Genomic DNA, 20429 nt, shown 5'->3' with positions numbered 1-20429 from the left:
TATTAACATACATGCCCACACATGATACAAGTGTGGATATTTGAAATGGACAGAAAACCTGAAGAAGAAGAAGAAGTGTGACTTTGAATGTAGGTATATTTTGAAGAAATACACTGTTGAATCTGAAATTAAAAATCATTATCTATTTTCATTCTGCAAAGTAAAATTTTGTTGATATAAAACCATTTTAGAGAGCCAGAGCCCACATATTTGCTAAATTAGCTTAAAGGAAGTTTCAAAATAAAAACCACTAATTTAGGCTCAAAACTAAAACAACTAAACTCTCATGCCTATTTAGTATTAAACAGTCATACAAAATTGCTCTATTTCTTTCAAGTTTGCAGTGATTCTATTTCTTAGTATGACTTCACTTTTTTTTTAATTTCAAATAATATATACTTTGTAGAAGGCGAGAAGAAAGTACTACAATTTTAAGAAATTCAAGTATACACTTAAATCTATTCTTTGATATAATTAAATGAAAAGAGAATTAACTAAATTAACTTTAATGCATTTCTCTTAACCGATTTTACATGGTACAATAATAGAATGCTATTATGCATAATTTAATAATTACCTTTCTTTAGGTCAATCTTAATTTTCTTTGCGTTTTTCTTGCTGCCAAATCCCATGAGAGGGGAAAGTGAGGGAGAGGAAGGTTTTCTTCCTAGTCTGGGAACTCGGGGGCTCTTGCCTTGTTGCAGGGAAGTTAACTCATCTGCTTCAGGGCTATTCGTTCCCGAGAGGTTTATAGTCTTTAGTCCTGATTTCCCATGGACTGGAGGTTGTACCTTTGTTCTTAAAACTCCATCACTGTTATCAAAAATGTTCAGAGGTCCAATGACTGATTTTTCATATTGTTCTCGGTTTTGAGGTGGAAGCACATGGAGGATCACACTTGAGGATTTCATTGCCTGACGGAAGACATCTTGAGCCCTTGAAAGAGTTAGCAAATGGAGAATGGTATTGTGCACCATGTTCTAAGATTCCCCAGCCTGGGGGCCACCACAGCAGCCTGATCTCATAAGGATAGGAGGTACTGGGATGATCACTGCCTGTATTTCTCTGTTAATTAAATACTAGTTATCACTCACTGTTCACTACCTGCCCACCAGGTGCCTCTAGACTGAGCTACACATGCACGGTGGCTGTACATAATCCTCTCACTTACTTTTCTTAATGACCACATAAAGTAAATATAATTAGCTTTCATTTTACAAATCAAGTGGAAGCTCAGAGAGACCAAAGAACTTATCTGATGACTCTCAGCTTTTAAGTGTTTCTAAATATGGAAATCTAACCAGAATTAATTACAGAAGAACATATATAAAAAATCAGCTTTAATTTAATTTGATTTTTTAACTTTTGGGAAGGTCAAACCATTTTATTCAGAGGCTTGAGGGTAGAGAGGGGCAGATGAGGGCCATATGATCTGATGTCGTCAGCAGGGCAGATCTTCCTGGCTACCTTGTCACTAAAAGCCAAACTTTAATTTTAAATAGAAAAAACTTTCATAATTTTGATCAGATTATTAATAGATTATTTTTATTTGACTACTCATCAGTTTGACTTCATACTAACGCATGATTCACTTTCTAATTTTATAAAATAAAAAATCAAACAAGCGTGAGACTTCTCAAGCCACTGCAAAAAACAAAAAACACAGCAGAATAATATGCACCTACTATAATTTTTAATAATTATAATTCTGTTTATCAATGGCTCAATGAAACAGATTGATTTAGAAAGATATTATTTCATTCCATCATTCACCAACCAGTGCTCCTTGCCTTCCAGTAGCAACCACCCACTCCCAACACTGATAGCTCGTGCCAGGAGAGATGCTATGTTATTAATAGATTGGGCAGGGCCAAGTGTTGTGGCCCATGCCTTTAATTCACACTCTCAAGGCAGAGGCAGGCAGATCTCTGCAAGATCCTGGTTAGTCTGGTCTACATAGCAAGTTCAGGACAGCTGGGGCTACAGGGAGATCCTGTCTCAAAAAATAAAAAACAGAAAACAAAAAAGAAAGTAAGAAAGGCTGTTGAATATTGCTAGAGTATCTTAGATGCCAGAACACCATCAATATACATTTGAATCCTACACATTTTTATTCCTATGTACAAAACAGTTATTCTCATAACATTTTCACATTCAGAGAGGTGATTTCTTAAAGTCACATATTTTTATTTTAATTTTAATAATTTTTTCCTATCACTGAGTCTTCATAGCCATCACTCACAGATTTCAGAGTTTAAGGAAGACTGCTGGCATTAAGGATGTTAATTAATAAGCTGAATCAATGGTCTGTGCAATAAAACAGTAAATACCAATCTAATTGACCCATAGCCCAAGAAAAACAAACCCTTCTATCCATGGATGCCTCAGAAAGACAACCAGGCAGGAAGGCTTGTCGTATTCTACAGCTCAACATTCCTATAGATACCAGGCACATGTGTAGCCCACCTCTGATTATGTTAGCACATAAAATACATTAAAAAATGGCCACTTAAAGGGAATTGACCAGAAATCTCACATAAAATTTTGATCATAATGAGTTCAATAATGATTATAACCATTCAAGGGATCAATACAGTAAATAAAACAATGGAAAAATACTTACTGAGCAAAGGTTTTGTCCACGAGCTCCACATTGTTGATTTTTACAATACACTCATTTTCCTGAAAGAGTTCCTCATCCTTGCACCTGCTGTTCTCTTCAATGCCTCGGATGAAGAGTCCTAGAACCCTAAATGCAAAATATAGGATGAAATAGGACTACTGAGTAACAATAAGCTCATTATTTCTCTACTTGTAACTATTTAGAAATTTGTAATTATTTCTGCTTTTGAAATAAATTATGCTTTCTATTCAAGCAACTGATTGCTCTTCAAATTCATGCACACACACACATACACGCACACAAACTCAAGGCAAATATACATAAATATCAACCCATTTCTGTGCTTGCTATAATCTTAGAAAAGGCCAGTTTAGTTTAATGGAGGGAATATCTCCAAAGATGAGTGGTTTGGGTCAAGGCATCACAGCTGACTTGTAAGCCTGAGTTAGTGTCAAGGTAGAAAACCGGTGCTAGTAACGGGAAAAGATTAGGTATTTACAGCAGCATTTTGCAGTCTTACTACATGTTCTAGTAATTTGCATTTTAAAAAGTACACAAACATTTCAACTCAGATCCCATTACTTTGAAGGAAAATCCATCCCCTTGCATCCTGTCTCTGAATCAAGTGCTTATCAGTTGCTTTTGTTATTCTCGGAAAGGAGAAAATAAATTAAGATTGTAGGACCAGAACTGGGTAAATTGGTAAATATAGTCATAAAGTCCAGTAAAAGTTCAAAACCTGGAGACATTAGTCAGCCTGGAGCCATCATAGGGTTTTAAAAACTAACATTGGGTGGCAGGCTGGTATCACCCACAGAGATCTTGAGCACCAGTCAATGAGCCTAATTTGAAAGAGCAAGCATGGAGCACACTCAACCTCTGATTTAGGGGGTACCCAGGGACTCCTGGAGCTTTGCACTTCTAGCTCAGAGTCAGAAGGGAGAGAGGGTTAAGAATGAAGGAAAAGAAAAAGGAAACTATAGCAAAAATCAAGAATTACATTTAATATACTGCTGTCCTTTTGTATCCATGGGGTTTTTCCAGAATCTTCTTCAGATACTAAAGTCTGTGGATGCTCCAATACTTTAGTTAAAATGTTAAAGTATCTGCATCCCCCTGAAAAATTTAATTATCTCTAGAACACTCACAGTATTTAATGCAATGTAAATGCTATAAAAATAGTTGTAGTATACTGTTTAGGGGATAACAAGAAAAATGTCTACACATTTTAGTACAGTTATAATTTTTAATTTTATATTTTCAGACTGGTTGGTTGAATATGCTGTAAGAATCTCATGGGTACAGAGGGATGGCTATATGTGCACATGTGTACATGTGTATCTTTATACATATACTCTGTTCTCAAATAAAACTAAATCCACAACAAGAAATGAAACTTGTATCAATTTTCTGCATTTCTCATTTGGGAAATGTTCTTTATCTTTCTGGCATGACAGGGTCTTCATTGTGTGTCATGTTGAGAAAGACAGGCATGACTCCATAAGAGTCTATGGAGGAGAAGAAACTGCCATTTCTATGTTCCTGGTCCCTTTTTTTAAAATACAGTCTTGAATAAGAGCCTTGTATGCTATGTTACATAGATCCTTTGCATTAAATCTCAAATCTAAATAAAATATGAGCACATTTATGTGTGAAAAATAAGGTCAGTCATGCAAAAAGGGAAGCCTATAATGAAAATGTAGGAGAAAGTGATTCTCCTTCCTGGGATGGCCACAAAATTGAGCCTCTGCCTCCAGGCCTCAGTTTATTTAATGAGCATAGATCATCTTAAGGTGTCAACTGGCAAGGAACACACAGTGACACTCGGGCTTCTCCTTCAGAAATGGTACATGAACACAGTACGCGTCTGCTGCAGAATGAATAGCAGACATCATGCCACCTATACAAGGAAGACTTGGGCTCATCTGCGCACGTGTGGACAAGGTCTCAGACTTCAGTACCTAATTCTAATACTTTAGTAAATTAATCAAACATATTACATTACCTTACTCTCCCAACATAATATTAAAGACTGAACTATTTGACATGTAAAAAGAAGAATTAGATAAAATCATGCTTTCTCCTAAATTAAACATCTCTCTGATAAGTTCACATTTTAGATTTTTGTTATGGTAGATTCACAATAACATGATCCATTAGGAGACTCACATGTGGTTATAAACTGGTTTATGTAAGTGATTTTTTTTAACAAGCATTCAAGTCTTCCTTTAATTTAATTCAGTACATCATCAGTCATGTAATGTTACTCCCTAGGATTTAATTTCACATTTTGGGAGATGAATTAATTCTTTCAGGCCACTGGGTTGCAATTTAGCTAGCACATTACAGCTGGAGCATGCTATGTGAACCTCACTGATGTAAATAACCTAACTTCCCATGAAAAATTTATTGACAGAATAAGCTCAACTGTAAAACCCATGTGTCAGAGGTAATTTTGGTAAAATGTAAAATTGATTTTATTAGTTTGGTCCCCTGCAACAAACCATTCCTACCCCCTCTATTCCTCAGAAGGGGTGAATTCCCTGCAGGATGATGTCATCTAGACCTATGAGAAGGCCGATCAGACAGTCTACTCCTCCATGCTCCAAGTGGGTGGGTGGTAATAGCTATCTTATTTGAGATCAAAACTTTTGGATTTAACAATTAATGTCGTGGAGGAATTATAAGCTGAGACTAAGCAGTCCATTGGCATTACGAGCAGTGATAAAGGATGCTAAAGTTCATCACACAGAATAAGAAGAGCAACAACCACTTATTTGCTCACGGGATCATCACTTAGACTCTAGCACCTCTTCCTCGGCCCAGTCCTATCCTTCCTCTGAATCCCACAGCCTCATCATTCTGCCAGCTGACCATTCTTCACTCAACTTCTCCTTTCCTCATGTTCTGAGTCCTTCTTCCCTTATCACTTCTCTCTCATGATTAGCTGTTGTATCTATGAAATTGAAGTGTATTCTCTGCTTTTCTCATGTTTTAATTCTTTAAAAATCACATTGATATTTAAAAATAAAATTAATTTATTTTGAAATTTTGCCAACACTTGTTTTGCATTTGTGTCTTTTCCTTTTTCTTTTTTAATGCAAAAGCCAATTGTTTTCAGCACAAGCAGCACTGAGCATCCCCAAGCTGTGGTGTCTAATGAATTCATGGGGACTTTAGCTGGTTACAGCAGTCTCTGTGCTTTACTCAGATATTCTAACTCAGATTAAGGTTCTCATTCAGTGACAGGTGTGGCAGCATTTTTCTTAATGAAAACAAAACATTGGAGGTGAAGCCAATTACAATAGTCTTGATAAAGAATTAAATGTAAATTCTAATTTAAAATAATGAAACAAACCAATAAATTGGAGGAAATTAAGAGCTAAATCCACCACTCTGACCTTAACTAAGTCCCTGTGTTCACACCGCGAAGCCATATGGCAGTATGAAGTCAGACACTTGTCTGACTTGCTCTGTAGGCAGTTGCATGGAGACACATGGGTTGAGTTAAGTGTACTGTTTCAGCCTGTACTCATTACTTCTTAACTTTTATTGGCTCATGTCTCCACTTCCATATGATTTTTAATGTTTTTTAATTAAATTTCCTTTCTATAATATTAGTGGATAGCAAAAAATATATTAGAACTATTTCTCCAAGTTACTGAACAGTTGACCATGAACTTATAATAAAGCTTCATTTATAAATCAGGTTTGTTTTGTTTTAACTAAAATAACCATAATACTGACAATTTATACATTTATAGATTGTGGGTTTTACAAGGAGCTTTCACATTTTTAATGCCATTTAATCCCCATAACCTTGACGTAAAGTAGGTATTCACAAGAGACAAGTTTAGGAGGCTTGCTGAGGGCTGTGTAAAAAGAACACTGGGATTAATTCCAATTCTTTTGAATCCAGATCCAATCCTGTCTCCACTATTTTCCAGTCTTCTGGTAGGAATCAGAACCATAAAGAAGAAGGGGGAAATCAATCAATTCTAGTGTGTGCCCATTATTTGAAGTTAGAGAGAAGCTGATTTCTCATCTAGAGGGCCAATCTATTTTCTGAACTATGGAAAATGAGGTATGGCGACTGTCACAGTGTATATTTCCTCATTTGGGGGAACTGCAAAGATCTTGTGTTCTATTCCAGGTTCGTTAAACTAAAAGGCCTGGTAATTTAACCACTCTGGTATTTCACAAAGCTCTATCAGTGCACTTCTGCCAAAAGTCATTAGAATTTCTCATGGTAACTGAATAAATACTCACCTTGTCTATCAAAAACAACCTCTAACTGTCCTTTGCCATAACCCATAACATGTATAAACATGCTTATTAACACATGCAGGAAACCAGACAATAAGAGCCACTAGCTTTTCGGTTCATTTCCTTTTAGGGGCCATTCATTCCAGTGAGAGCTTGGCATCAGATGTTATTCAGGGAAAAAAATAAGGTGATGACTTTGCAATTACAGGTAGCAGATGGCTACCTGCTGAATACGATGCCAACCCAAATATCAAGACTAGAGCTGCTCTTCCAACTACATGGCAGATTGGATTGCATAAATACTCAGAACTAGGAAACTAATACTATATAACCTTTGGGAAAAATTATGTCCTAAAGAGAGCAATGGAATGAGGAGATGTCAAAGGATCACAGTTTTGAGACTTTCAGGGGAAAAAAAATGAATGGGCTTTACTAGAAGGAAGAATAAAACATTCTTCCTTTGTAATGACACATTTAAGAAAATAAGTCGAAGATATTGGTTAAAATCATATCATGTGAGTGAAAAACTGATTTCCTTTAGGTTTCTAGGAACCCTTGTCAATAGTGACCTTGGGCTGAGGGCTAACATTGCATTGAAAGCGACACACCCCTGACAGTAGTTTTGTAAGGTTGTTACACTAGCATGAGCTCTGAGGCACAGATTTTCATTTCCATCAGCAAAACAAATTATATAAACAGTCAGATGTGGGTTTTAAGAAACGCTAACATAATCTAAGTTACCATTTGCCATTGTGGATTTAGCACCATAATGTCTTTAAAGTTCCAAAAAGATAAATTATCTTTAATAGCCTAGATTGTACTTTAGAAAAGTTAACAGCAAGATTATATTTTTCATCTATAGCAAAATCATCATATATGCATATATATATATATATATATGCATGTGGTATAGCGACTAAATACTGAATGTTTCTTCTCAGTTCTGTATATCTGAAGAACTTGTAATTATTTCATTCATTCACTGAAGTATATTTTATAAGGTTAAAAAATATTCAGTTGTGACATCTGTCTAACAATATGTTCAAATCTTTGCCAAGGAGCCCGTTTACTATGTATCACTGTCAAGGATGTACTTCATAATTAATTGTAAGTGGAGAAGGAGAAGTTGTGATGTTTTTTTTTTTTTTTTTTTCCTTTTTTCATGCCAGAGTAAATGATTTTAGTTTGTTTCTCATGTATGAGGTCAACAAAAGCATAACTTAAGGTGCTCATCCAAATAGAATTTTACACTTAACTCTTTTCTGGAAAATGACTAGAAAAAGGAGCTTGTCAGGGTTTTCATTAGTATGAGCTTCTGGAACAAGGAAAACATCTTACCTTCCACTCAGGGATGAAAAGAAGGGTACCACATGTATTCCCAAGGGTCCTCCTTCCCCAGAAATCTCCACTGTTCTTGTCATATGACTGTGAGAGAGAAAAACTGGAGTCTTAGCTAAAAACCAGATGAGGCACATTAATTCATCCCTAACCCTCTCCCGGACTGAATCAACTATTATAACTTCAGCAATTGAGGTACAGTCAAAGGAAATTAAGACTTGCTGATGTGTTTAGAAGATCCACAAAATAAAAGATCCTCTAATTTCTTATTTTTACTCCTAGAAAAATAGCAGCGTACCACTTAATCTGCATAATCAACAAATATAAAAAAGGTGGTAGAAATGAAACTTCTCCCTAATGAAACTCACTTGAAAACTGACTGTACAGATCATAAACACACAGAAATAAGTATTCTATGCTTAAGTCTAAAGTAGGATTTTTCTCTAGAAAAGGTAATAATGAAATAAAATACTTATTTATTGGAAAATGCACTGGATTGCATTTTATAAGGTAGGGAAGCTACAGTTTGCAATACAGTTGGGCATGTTCAAAGCAATACAAATCAAAGCTTGCATCAGTTGTATTCAATGGAACAATTCCAAGTTTTCACCTCCTGGTTTATTTATTTATTTATATCTTTAAGGCAGAAAAAGAGGTTGCAAAACTCAGAGAAAATATATTATAGAAAGAAATAGAAAGACTGACCTGCATAACCTAGCTCAGATTAAGGGAGGGATGAGCTAGAAACATTAATGGATAGTGTATATGACTGAAATGTAGAATGTACTGGAAGCCTTCCAGTGATAGAGTGGAACTAACAAGTTTTTGTAAAGTTGAAAAATAATAACTGTGAACAATTATTGGCTCTTTTAATCCCAGAGAGAGAAGATAAAATTGCCAGAGGAAAATGATAAAGTTGAAACAAACATCCCCTTTATGGAAATTGTAAACATGTTTCTATTGTTTTCTATTTACATGAAAATGACCTGAAACTAGATGTCAAATTAGGAGATATGGCTGCTACAAATACTTTTCTGTTCCAAATTGAAAATGGTAAAATGCAGTTCTTTGCTGGAAAGTTGAAAACAGCATTAAGAAAACAAGTCTGATGAATTCACTCTGCATGAAGCATTTTTTAAATTATCAGCAATCTAAAATAAATACATTAAGTATATTCTCATCAGTGGATTAGGCTTATTTTTAATGTGTTTTCCTTGCAAGTCTATTATCATTAAGAAGTTAGGGGTGGGGTGGGAGGAAGGAAGCCAGTTTCCAGCATTTCTGGAAGATGATGGAACTTCAAATCTGATAATAAATTTCAAATGATTTTTACTCAGATATTTCTGATAAACAATAAATGCAAAACTTGTTCAGTCAAGCAGGTTAGACCAGAGTCTTAAAATAAAAATTAGAAACACCAAACAAACCTCAGCATGATAATACAGGACAAAATGATACCTCTCTATATATGTGAGGGATTTGGAATGAATATGGATATATATGGATAGACTGTTACATCCATAGGAAAACATTACTATAAATCTTGAATATAGAACATTTAGAGGGCACAGAAACTTGTGTGGAGTTTGATGGTCCAATGCAATAATTTTCTTATAATAATAGATGTGTTGTACTTCATATTTAGCTTTTTATTTGTTTAATATTTTTGTTTGTTTTTGTTTTTTGGTCTTTTTGAGACCCCTGAATCTCCTTGTAGCCCCAGCTGGCCTGGAATTTACTGTATAGACCAGGCTGGCCTTGAGATTTGCCTGCCTCTGCCTCCCAAGTGGTGCTGGGACTACAGGCATGTGCTACCATGCCTAGCTTCATATTTAGCTTTTTTTTGTCTTTTTGACTTGAACTCATATTTAGCATTTAAAGACTACTGTCAATGATAATGTTTTTTAAAGTTTAAAATCAGGGACTAAAATCTTGCTTAGCAACTAAAACATGATTATTTTTCTTTTCATAAATTTTGCCATTTTATACTGAATAAAAATCTTTCCTGACAAATCTATCAAATATCTATATACTGAGAGCACTTAGCACAGAAGCTTTAAAATAGTAATATTTAGGAGACTTCAAGATTTCAGATTAAGAATGGTTTTTATACATGTTGTCATCCATAGAATTCATTCCTTTCTCTATTTTATAAATATTTCTTCATGCCTTCTCAAAAACTCTCTTGTAAAACAATAAATACTATGTATCTTACTGATACCTATTTTATATTAATCCTGTGTTATAGCACATGAAGTAAATCTTACAGTTTATTTAATCTTATTTAAAACTACTAAAATTTTGAATTGGATGCCATTTTAAAAATTCATTTCTTTTTTGAAATTCCCCTTTTTAATATTTTAGGTCAAACTTTTAGTTTTTTATTACACAAAATAGTTACAATCCTTTGACCTAGATTTTTAACAACAGAGTCCTTTCACAACAATGTTACCATTCCAGAAAAATATGGCATAAACACCTTGCACTCTATAGATTTTATATGTTAAGTACTTAGAGAAATTAGGTCTGCTTAATAGAGACAATAGTACAATTTTTACATACACCATGATGTACCAATTTTTTAATAAAGTATTGTCCATAATTTGTTTCAAAGTAGAAAGAAAGGCAATTGAAAAATGATGTCTACAGACAAGTTCACATACTTTTACTTATTGTAAAAGGAAAAATATCACCATATTGTAAATGCATAATGTGTAGAAATGTCTATAGATATGCATTTCATGGAGTATAAGCACAGTAAGTAGGACTGGACTCTTATTTCAACACATATCTCAGAAAATGAGATTTTTTTTTTTTTTTTTACAACTATGTGAAAACACTCTGGTAATGGTATTTATTTGGATAAACCCCAGAGTGTAGTTAGGGGTTCAGGACAAACACACATTTGCCCTTGTTTCAAAGATGGCACAATAGCTGGAACACAAGACAGATGGTATGCTAAGAATGAAAACTGAGGCCAATGAGGTAGAAAGGATCTTCTAGCAGTGGAAGGCAAAACTGAAAAACAAACCAAATACGAACTGTGTAAGTTCATATCAAAGGAGATAAGAGATAGTTTATTCTGGAGTGAAATATCAGTGAGCATGGCCTGGGAACACAGATTGAGGTTACCCCAAATTCCATGTTCCAACATGGTAACTGTTTCATTAAGTTTTTATAATAACAGAACAAAGAAAAGTCATAAATAAGACACTTTTCAAATACACTGGTAGAAACAGTAAGTAGGCAGATACAGCAAAAGAGAAATCTCAGATGCTGATAACTTTCTTAGCCTTTTGATTGGTGGAAACTGTTTCTTTTGTTAACACATTTTGTTAGTCACAAGAATGTTAAGTCAGAAAATAGAGGTGGGCTAGGAGTGGCTGTTTACAGCTAAACACAGACTTAGATAAACTGAACAAAGGCTTTGGATTTGCAACATTCCAAACTCCACACAGTCATTGAATTGCTAATCAGTTGGTCAGTCTTGCAGGAAATTCAGTGGAAGATGCAGGGTTTTCTGGGAACTTTTTCATCACATTAAATAAGGCAGAGAAAAGTGAGTAGATTTCACTAAGGTCAGAATAGTTATCAAGATGTACCAAAACAAGGAGATAGACACAAAGCATTAGGTCAGCTATCATTAAGTAAGCTCAATGCCTTAAGGTCTACTTGACAGATAATCACTGGACCAGCTGCTACTGATCTAAGAGAAGAGGACAGAACTAGATCAGTGGCTAAAAATGAGTCATCATTGTAAGTGGCTACTTTGCTAGAGACTTAGATAGCAGGTGCTTCAGTTGGTTTCCATTTAGAAAAAAGACTTGAAGTTTCAGGCAGAAAATGTAACCTATACTGCAAATGTCTATAAGTCTGGTTTCTTCACCTCAAGTCACCTTTATGAAATTGAGGCCAGCCTGGTCTACATAGTGAGTTCCAAGCCTGGTGGGGCTATAGGGAGACACTTTCTCAAAAACATCAGCAACAAAAATAAAATAAAATAAATTAAAAAAAAAATAAAAAGACTTTTCACCACCTAAATTACTCAATACAGTCCCCAGGCTCTCACTGGGAGAGAAAGGATTGAGGACAAAAGACCATTCCCCCCAAGTGTGACTATGAATCAAATGTCTGAGTCACTTAAAATAAGACATCAAAGCCCTGGTTTCCTCAATTTTACAATAAGTACACGAAGAGTGGTAACTCCCCTAACTGATACATTTGTTTTAATGAGAGAAATAGAGAAAATAACTAATATACATTACATGTATGTATCTGAAATGTATGAAGGGCTCAATAACTTATTGCTGATTAGTACAATTATAAGAACTTCCTTTACTTTTTCTTTTTGAGATTGGATCTCACTATATAGCCCAGGTTGGTCTTGACCTACTGATATTCCTGCCCTCAGCCTTTGGATTATAGGAATGTGTCATCAGGCTCTGTTGGATTAGAACTTTCTAATAAATATACCAAGTTGTGGACTTAAAGAAATTATTATATATTTTTTTTACTTTTCCTCACTGATTTTCTTAGTAAACATTAATGTTAAATGCTATAGAATCAAGAAACACATTTCCTTCTGTTAGGGTTCCAAAGAGCACCTCCCCCCCCTCCCCAACGAACTCCAGATCCTCGTGCCTCTGCCTCTTCAGCATAATCCTACCGGTGTGCGCCACCACGGCCGGCGGATGACGGCGCGGAGGGAGACCTACTTGAGGGATGGGCTGCTGATGCACATCCTGCTTCCCCCTCCCTGATTCCCTACCCTAAAGCCCCCGTATGTAAAGTCCCAGCTCACAACCCGTGAGCGGACATTTTTCCTGGACATCCTTCCCTGACATCCTTCCCTTCTTCCCTTCCCTTCCCTTCCCTTCCCTTCCCTTCCCTGACATCTTTCCCTCCACCGACATCTTTCCTTTCCTGAGGGAAAGGTGCCCCGTGCGAAATAAATCTGTGTCCCGCTGAGAATTCCATCTGAGCCGCCGTGCCTCATCCATCCACTCGTGCTCTCCAACATTCCTACCTATCACCTTCTTTACATTGCTGACATGAAGATGCACACAAAGGTTTTTAAAAAATGGACAGAATGTGTATTTGCAGCTTCGGTGACTGAGTTGCAGACCCATCGTAAGTAATGACATGAGAGAGAGGCTGCAAAGAAAAGCCCCAAACAATGTTTTACTGATGACCCTGAACTGTACTTAATAGGGAAACATCTTGTGGATATAAATGTACTGAGCCAAAAATCTAACAAAGACTTTTATAGTGGTGGTTGAATTCAGTTAACACAAATTCAGCCAATGCTATCTGTAAGGAAAAGCAAATAATCAAACAAAAACAAAAACCCAAAGAAACCAAGAAGTTCATAATCCACGGAGCATAATCTAGAAAGCATTGGGAAAGATAACAACAATAAAAAAAGAATGATAATAAAATAATAGCACAAATTGAATGTCCCTTGTCTGAAATGCTTGGGTCCAGAAGGGCTTGAGATTACTGACTTTTTAAGGTTTTTGGAATGATCCAAAACAAAACACAAAATTTATTTAGGTTTCATATAAACCTTAGTCAAATAGTCTGCATTTAATTTTACACAATATCTTTAATAACTTTATGCCTGAAATGAAGTGTCACAGTATGGAATTTTCTACTTTGGAATCAGAGCAGCACAGGGACAGTTTTGAAATTTGGAGAATTTAGGATTATGTTTGATAAATCTATGGAGAAGTAATAGTATATCATCAGTGCAAACTGTTGAGAGGTAACATGACAACTGGCTTCTGGGTGTTAAAATGTGCTCTCATATCAAATATATAAACACTTTATGTCACTTGTCACTTCTGTTTTAGAAGAAAATATGCTAATGTATAGGGAGGTGAGAAATTTCTCCAGCATCATACCATTCATATAAGTAGAACTCAATTAGGTTCTGAAGCAGGAATGGTTCAGAGTGAGAAAAGAAAATCACAACGAGGAAACTCTTCCTTGAGGAGATTGCTTTTGAGAAGGGATTCTAATAGTAAATGTGTTATCCACCAGAAAATGTCATTGAGGAGATGGAGAGGGTAGACATTGGGTGCACAGCTGCCTGTACTAGATACTGAACCAGAATAGCTTTGGGGGCTATAATATTAGAGAGGGAGGAGAAGAGGAGACGGGGAGTAGAACACAATAGGCAAGAGGGTATTTCAATTGTCCTATATTTGTTGAGATTTGCTTTGTGTTTCAATATGTGATCTATTTTTAGAGACTTCAGTAGACTACTGAGAAGAATGTGTACTCTGTAGTGTTTGGGTGAAACACTCTTTAGATAACTGTTAGGTCCATTTGACCTCATGTCAATTAACTCTGATGTTTCTCTGTTTACTTTTTGTCTAGATGACCTGTCAATTGTGGAAAGTTAGATTAAGCTGTGCCTTAATACCTAGTAATATGTATTTTATGATATTAGGTGCACCTGAATTTGGTGCATATATGTTTAAGTTTACAATGTCCTCTTGGTAGCTTATTCCCCCAATCAGAATGAAGTGCTCTTTATCTCTTATGAATAGATTTTAATTTGATCTATTTTGTCAGATATTAGGATAGTGATGCTTGCCTGTTTGCTAGTTCCACTGACTTGGGATAGTTTTTTCATCCTTTTACTCTAATATAGTGTCTATCCTTGAAGGTGAGATGTGTTCCATTTAGAAAACAAAAGGATGGATAATGTTTCTTAATCTGATCTGCTAGCCTGTGGGTCATTAGGGAGTTGAGCCCATTGATTTAAAGTTACTGAAAGATGTTTGTGGACTGCTGTTACTTTGTTGCTTTTTTGGTTAGTTTTTTCAGTCCTATTTTGCATATCAATTACAGTGTTTCCTTTGTTTTCTTCTTGTGGTTTCTTGGCTATGCTTATCCTTCTCTTCAGTTAAAAGTATTCTTCCCAGTAGGGCTGTTTTGCTGGACATGAATTCCTTTAATCTGTATCATAAACATATTTTCTTTCTCCTTCAACTGTGGCAGCTAGTTTTTCCAGGAATAGTAGTCTGGGTTGGCACCCAGGTTCATTTAGGATTTGAAGTATGTCGCTTGCTCTAGGCTTCTCTGGCTTTAAAGTTTCCATTGAGAAGCCACCTGATACTCTGATGAGCTTGCCTTTATATATGACTTGTGGTTTCTCTCTTGCAACTTCTAATACTCCTTTTTTTTGTTCTGCATATCTAGTTTTTAACTATAATGTGGTGTGGGACTTTTTATCTGATTCTGTATATTTGGTGTTTTGTGTGCCTCTTGTACCTATATAGGCATCTCTTTCCTTAGCTTTAGGAAATATTCTTCTATGATTTTATTGAAAATATGTTCTATGCCTTTGACCTAAAATTATTCTCCTTCTATGCTCATAATTCATGTATTTGGTCTTTTCATGGTATCCCAGAATTCCTGAATATTTTATTCATGAGTTTTTTTAAATTATCATTTTCTTTGATTGAATGATCTAATTTCTTTACCTTGTCTTCAAGCCCTGATATTCTATCTTCTAAGTGACCCATTCTACTACTGAGATTTTCCACTGAGTTTTTTAACTGGTTTATTGAAATTTTTATTCACAGCTTTATTTTAATTGGAATTTTCTTCAGTATTTCTATCTCATTATTGAATTCACTTTTCATATTCTGAATTGCCTTCATTTTTTTTATTTAGCCATTTGTTTGTCTTTTCTTGAACTTCAATCAATTATTATCTCTGTTCTCTTTAATTTCTTGCAGGTATTTATTCATGTCCTCTTTGAACTCCTTGAATTCTTTGAATATTTATAATTATTATTTTAATCCTGTGTCTTGGGACTGTAGATAGTTCAGAAGTTAAAAAAGTGCTTTCTGCTCTTGCAGAAGACCAGAGGTCCATTCCTAGCACTCAAGTCACTGGCTCACAACTGCTTTTAACTCTAGGGTTCCAATGCCCTTTTCTGGCCTATGTGTGGACCCCAAAATATGTATACAAACAAACACACACATAAAAAAATATAAATCTTATTTTCTCATATTGCCTGTGCTTTTGCAGCAGAACCTGGGTACCTGGAGTTAAACTCTGGTTGCGTTTCTTGACATTAGTTTTAGCCCATTTCTGTGAAAAGGGAATTTGGGTTTTGCTATTACCATAGCTTGGCTGGTTGGGATCAGATAAGAGAGGCTTTCAGTCTTTTGGACACTGAGTGTTGATTCCCAGGTGGAAAGGTTGGAGTGATTTCAGTTCAATGCTATGAAGGGGTCATGAGGGTCTTACTGCCCAGTGTGCAGCCTCTTGAGCAAGGTCCCATGGCAAACGGTGAGGTGTAACTGAGGGGTCTTACCATGTGTGCAGCTTGGGCAAGGTCCTGGGGCAGATATCACAGGCAGGCCAAGGTTGATTGGTCTTACCACTGGTGCCATGTGCAACTACTTGGGCAAAGTCCTAGGGAAAGTCTATACTTGATTTTATAGAAAATGGTCACTAAAGGTATTGGGTTTGAGGAGTACTGTGATAAATACTGTGCTTTAAAAAATTATCTGGCAGTTATATATGGGAACAAGTTAGGAAAGGAAAAGATAATGGAGAGTTTGGTACTTGAGATAAATTAGAGAATTATTACAATAATCTTGTGTCAAGGAAATAAAAGCTTGAACCCTGATTTTGGAATAAAGCATGAAATTATGGGGGCAACTTCAAGATATTTAGAGCTGGACTTTGCAAATTATTTGTTTTATGGATGGCTATCATGGACAAAGGAGAAGATAGGATAAAAAAAAAAAACTTTGGAAAAAAGAATAGACAAGTCTAGAGAAGGAGATCTTGGGGGAAGTAGAGCTGAGCAATACGGTGAGGTGAAAAATGACAAGGAAATTTGGGAGGGGGAAGGTTTTATATTGCCTGTTATTTAAAAAGATACCTGCAGTGTTTTAGAAAAATGACCCATGGGAAACCTTTTGTCTTATTGCAGTTTTAAGATCAAAGTAAAAGGATTGGTGGTTCGTAGGATCTGTATATTATAAAATTATCTGGAGAAAATTCTTTTGTCAGGTTTAAAAAAAAATTCATAGGTGTGCTTACGATTAACTACACAATCTGTTTTATCTATTCAGTCATTCACTTAAATATACCTCCCTTATATTCCATGGCCTGTATGAGGTGTCAGAAATCCTTTGAAGAATTCAATATTGTTTGGGATAATACATAGTTACAATGAACTGTTATGTATGTAATAATGACAATGACACTTGCAATAATAGCAATTATTCAGCCTTTCATTAAGCAATGTGCTAAGTCCATTGCCCATAATGTACCTTAGTTCATCTTCACAGATTCTATCTGATCATAAAAATCATTTTCCACATGAAGAAAACATTTCAAAGTTGTTAAGCAATTATTTTACTATTGCACAGGTAGCAAGTTGCAGAGCCAGTGTTCAAACCTAGAACCGATTTAATTCAAACAGAAAGTACTGATAAATAACACAGCTTAAATAATTTACCCAGTACTAATAAGTAGAGTCAATTAGAGAATCAGGAGTTTAACATCTGAAAGAGGAGTTAGTAAGTTATTACAATAGCCTGGCTGGGAGATAACAAAGGCTGGAAGCCACCTCACCTGAAGGCTAGCTCTCACAGCTTTGGGAAGCACTACACAAGCTGCTAAGGGAGAACACCAACTGATGGTCCAACCCCAGCTTCAAGGCAAAAAAATCACATCAATGACCAGCACAGCAAATGACATTGTGTAGTAGTGGTACTTTTATCTTGGGAGTAATCAACCTAATTGGATTTAAAGTCCACTCAATGGAAGGAAACTCATGTGTGGCACTGCAAATCTAGCCAAATACACATAAGTGGAAAGGAAAGAGATCTCAGAGAAAACTCCAAGGCTGTCACAAATGTAATTTCTTACTATGTGCAAAATACGGATCCCTAAATAACAGATAAGTATCCCAGTCACCACACATCAAAAAGCTTCTTTTTCAAGAGGCAGAGATAATTACAGAGTTCCACAACTGGTCACACACAGAGATTGTCTGTGAATTGCTCAAGTCTAAGTGGCACATCTAGGATGCAACCTCTACACCTAAGACTCAGGGAACATAGAAGAAGGGATGAAGAGAACACTAGTGCATCTTTCAACTCTCATCAATGAAGCTGCCTCATGCATGAGAGTGGACCAGGAACTCAGATGGCCAAAACACAAAGAATAAGAATCTGCAGTGTGGATCCTTGGACAGGACTCCTATATCAAAATACACCCACTCAGGGCTCAAGGACCATTATGGAAGAGGGGGCAGAAAGACTGTAAGAGTCAGGGAGGAGGTGCATGACCATATAGAAATAGTTCTACAGGTACCTGGAACCCTTCTCATACAAACCTACAGCAATGGTGTCAGCATGCACAAGACCCATACAAACTTAAACAGACAAAAACACAGCAAAGAACTGTGGAAATGAACAGCAGGCCTCAATCTTAGTCAAAGAATTACTGGCAGCTGATCACTGCTGAGTGAGGAAGAGTTGATCTTCTTAAAGGGAGGAACTCTAGATAGGTTGACTAGATCCCAGTGGATGAACTTGCACTGAGGGATGTCTAGGGACACTAACTTTACATGATACACCTTAACACAAATGACAGAATATATGAGCTCCAGTGGGGACACTATGGGAGGGTGCCAAAGGGGAAGGCAGTATAAAGATCATTTTCTGTATGAAATACACAAAAATTCAATAAAAAATTAAAAAAAACAAACAAAAATCTATATCTGTCTTGAAGAGATGGCTCAGTGGTTAGGAGTACTGGCTGCTCTTGCAGAAGACCTGGGTTCGAGTCCCAGAACCCACATAGCAGCTAACAACTATCTGTAACTCCAGTTCCAGGGATCTGACACCCTTTTCTAGTCTCTGCAAGCATTACAAGACACAGGTGTATTTAGAGAAATACAAGCACAACACTCATACACACACAAGAAGAATAAATAAATCCAAAAATTTCTTTAAAAACAAAAGATTGTTCACATACAATCCAAACCAGTCCTCAAAGAACTAATGGCAAAGTGGAACATTCAGCCATAGCAAACTGTGAAGTGTTTAAACTGTTGTGTTCACGTTAAAGACAAGAACACATAATTTAAAAATGCTAGGTGCAGGGTGAGTTCCAACCTCCATTGGTGTAATGACTCTAATCTCAGCAGACCCCCAGAGAGTGCCTAGTTCCTGCCTCCCTCAGGCATCTCTCTAACAGAGGGGCTGAGAATGCAGGGGACTGCCTGAGAGCCCCGGATCCTGCCTCCATGTGGTGGTGAGCTTCTACTAATTGCACCATACCCATACCCCTACCTAGGACTTCTTGAGGCCCCTCCCAAGGCCCCAGGGCAGATCTTGCTTTGGTAGGCTAAAGCTGAGATCCTAACAGAAAACCTGAGAGGGTGGACTTCCTGAGAGTGCCCAGATCCTGCCTCCATGTGTTGAAGGAAGCCTGAGTGTACCTGACTAGAGCCTGAATTGGTGTTCTGTGGGTACTCCTGAATAGCTGATTTGAAGCCTTTAGTTCCCTCCAAATTAAACCTGAGAGAACCTGAACCCTGTACCAACCAGCTTTACATAACCAATAAGGAAAGGATCTAGGCACCCCAATAATACAAACAGGAGCATACTTCAACTTAATTCTCATATCAGAATCATAAACAACAAAAGAAATTCATATGCCAAAACACAATGAAAGAATAATAAAATGGAAAGCCAAAACACTATGTCCCCACCAAACTCCACTAATCCTGTAGAAGAGTTCTACAAGGAGAACCCCCTAGAGATAACCCAGGACACTGAATTTAAAGCACAATCATAAACATGATCGAGGAAGTCAACAAATTTAAGAAACACATTAACAAACAAATCAAACAGCTAAAAGAAGATAGGGATAAACTTCTGAATAAATTCATGAAAGAGATAGAAACATTGAAGAAAATTCAGTCAGAAATGAAGAAGAAAGTGCAAAAGTCAGTAAGCCAACTTGAAACAACAGGAGAAAGCCTCAGCGCTAGAATGAATGAAATGGAAAACAGAATATCAACACTGGAGGATAAAGTTGAAGAATTGGACCACTCAAGCAAAGATTATGGAAAAAATTTAAAAACACAGGAATGGAACATGCAAGAGATGTGGGACACCATGAAAAGACCAAATCTACGGATCATAGGACTAGA

At 36.3% G+C, this 20429-nt stretch overlaps 1 protein-coding gene across 3 annotated transcripts in view; it reads right to left on the bottom strand.

The window, feature by feature from the left end:
- The window catches only part of Pard3b (par-3 family cell polarity regulator beta), a 1142550-nt gene that overhangs the window by 505117 nt on the left and 617004 nt on the right, over window positions 1-20429 (bottom strand). For all 3 annotated transcript variants that reach the window (XM_017801393.2, XM_017801395.2, XM_029569916.1), the window contains exons 6-8: window positions 8228-8314; window positions 2624-2749; window positions 578-936 (exon numbers count right to left, since the gene is read on the bottom strand). In XM_017801393.2, the coding sequence (XP_017656882.1) occupies window positions 578-936; window positions 2624-2749; window positions 8228-8314 (572 nt within the window). The remainder of the gene's footprint in view (window positions 1-577; window positions 937-2623; window positions 2750-8227; window positions 8315-20429) is intronic.

Source organism: Nannospalax galili, unplaced genomic scaffold (genome assembly GCF_000622305.1).
Source record: "Nannospalax galili isolate Female #2095 unplaced genomic scaffold, S.galili_v1.0 scaffold281, whole genome shotgun sequence".
Classification (NCBI taxonomy): domain Eukaryota; kingdom Metazoa; phylum Chordata; class Mammalia; order Rodentia; family Spalacidae; genus Nannospalax; species Nannospalax galili.
Note: the sequence above shows the minus strand (reverse complement) of the source record. Positions and strands in the feature narration are given on the sequence as shown.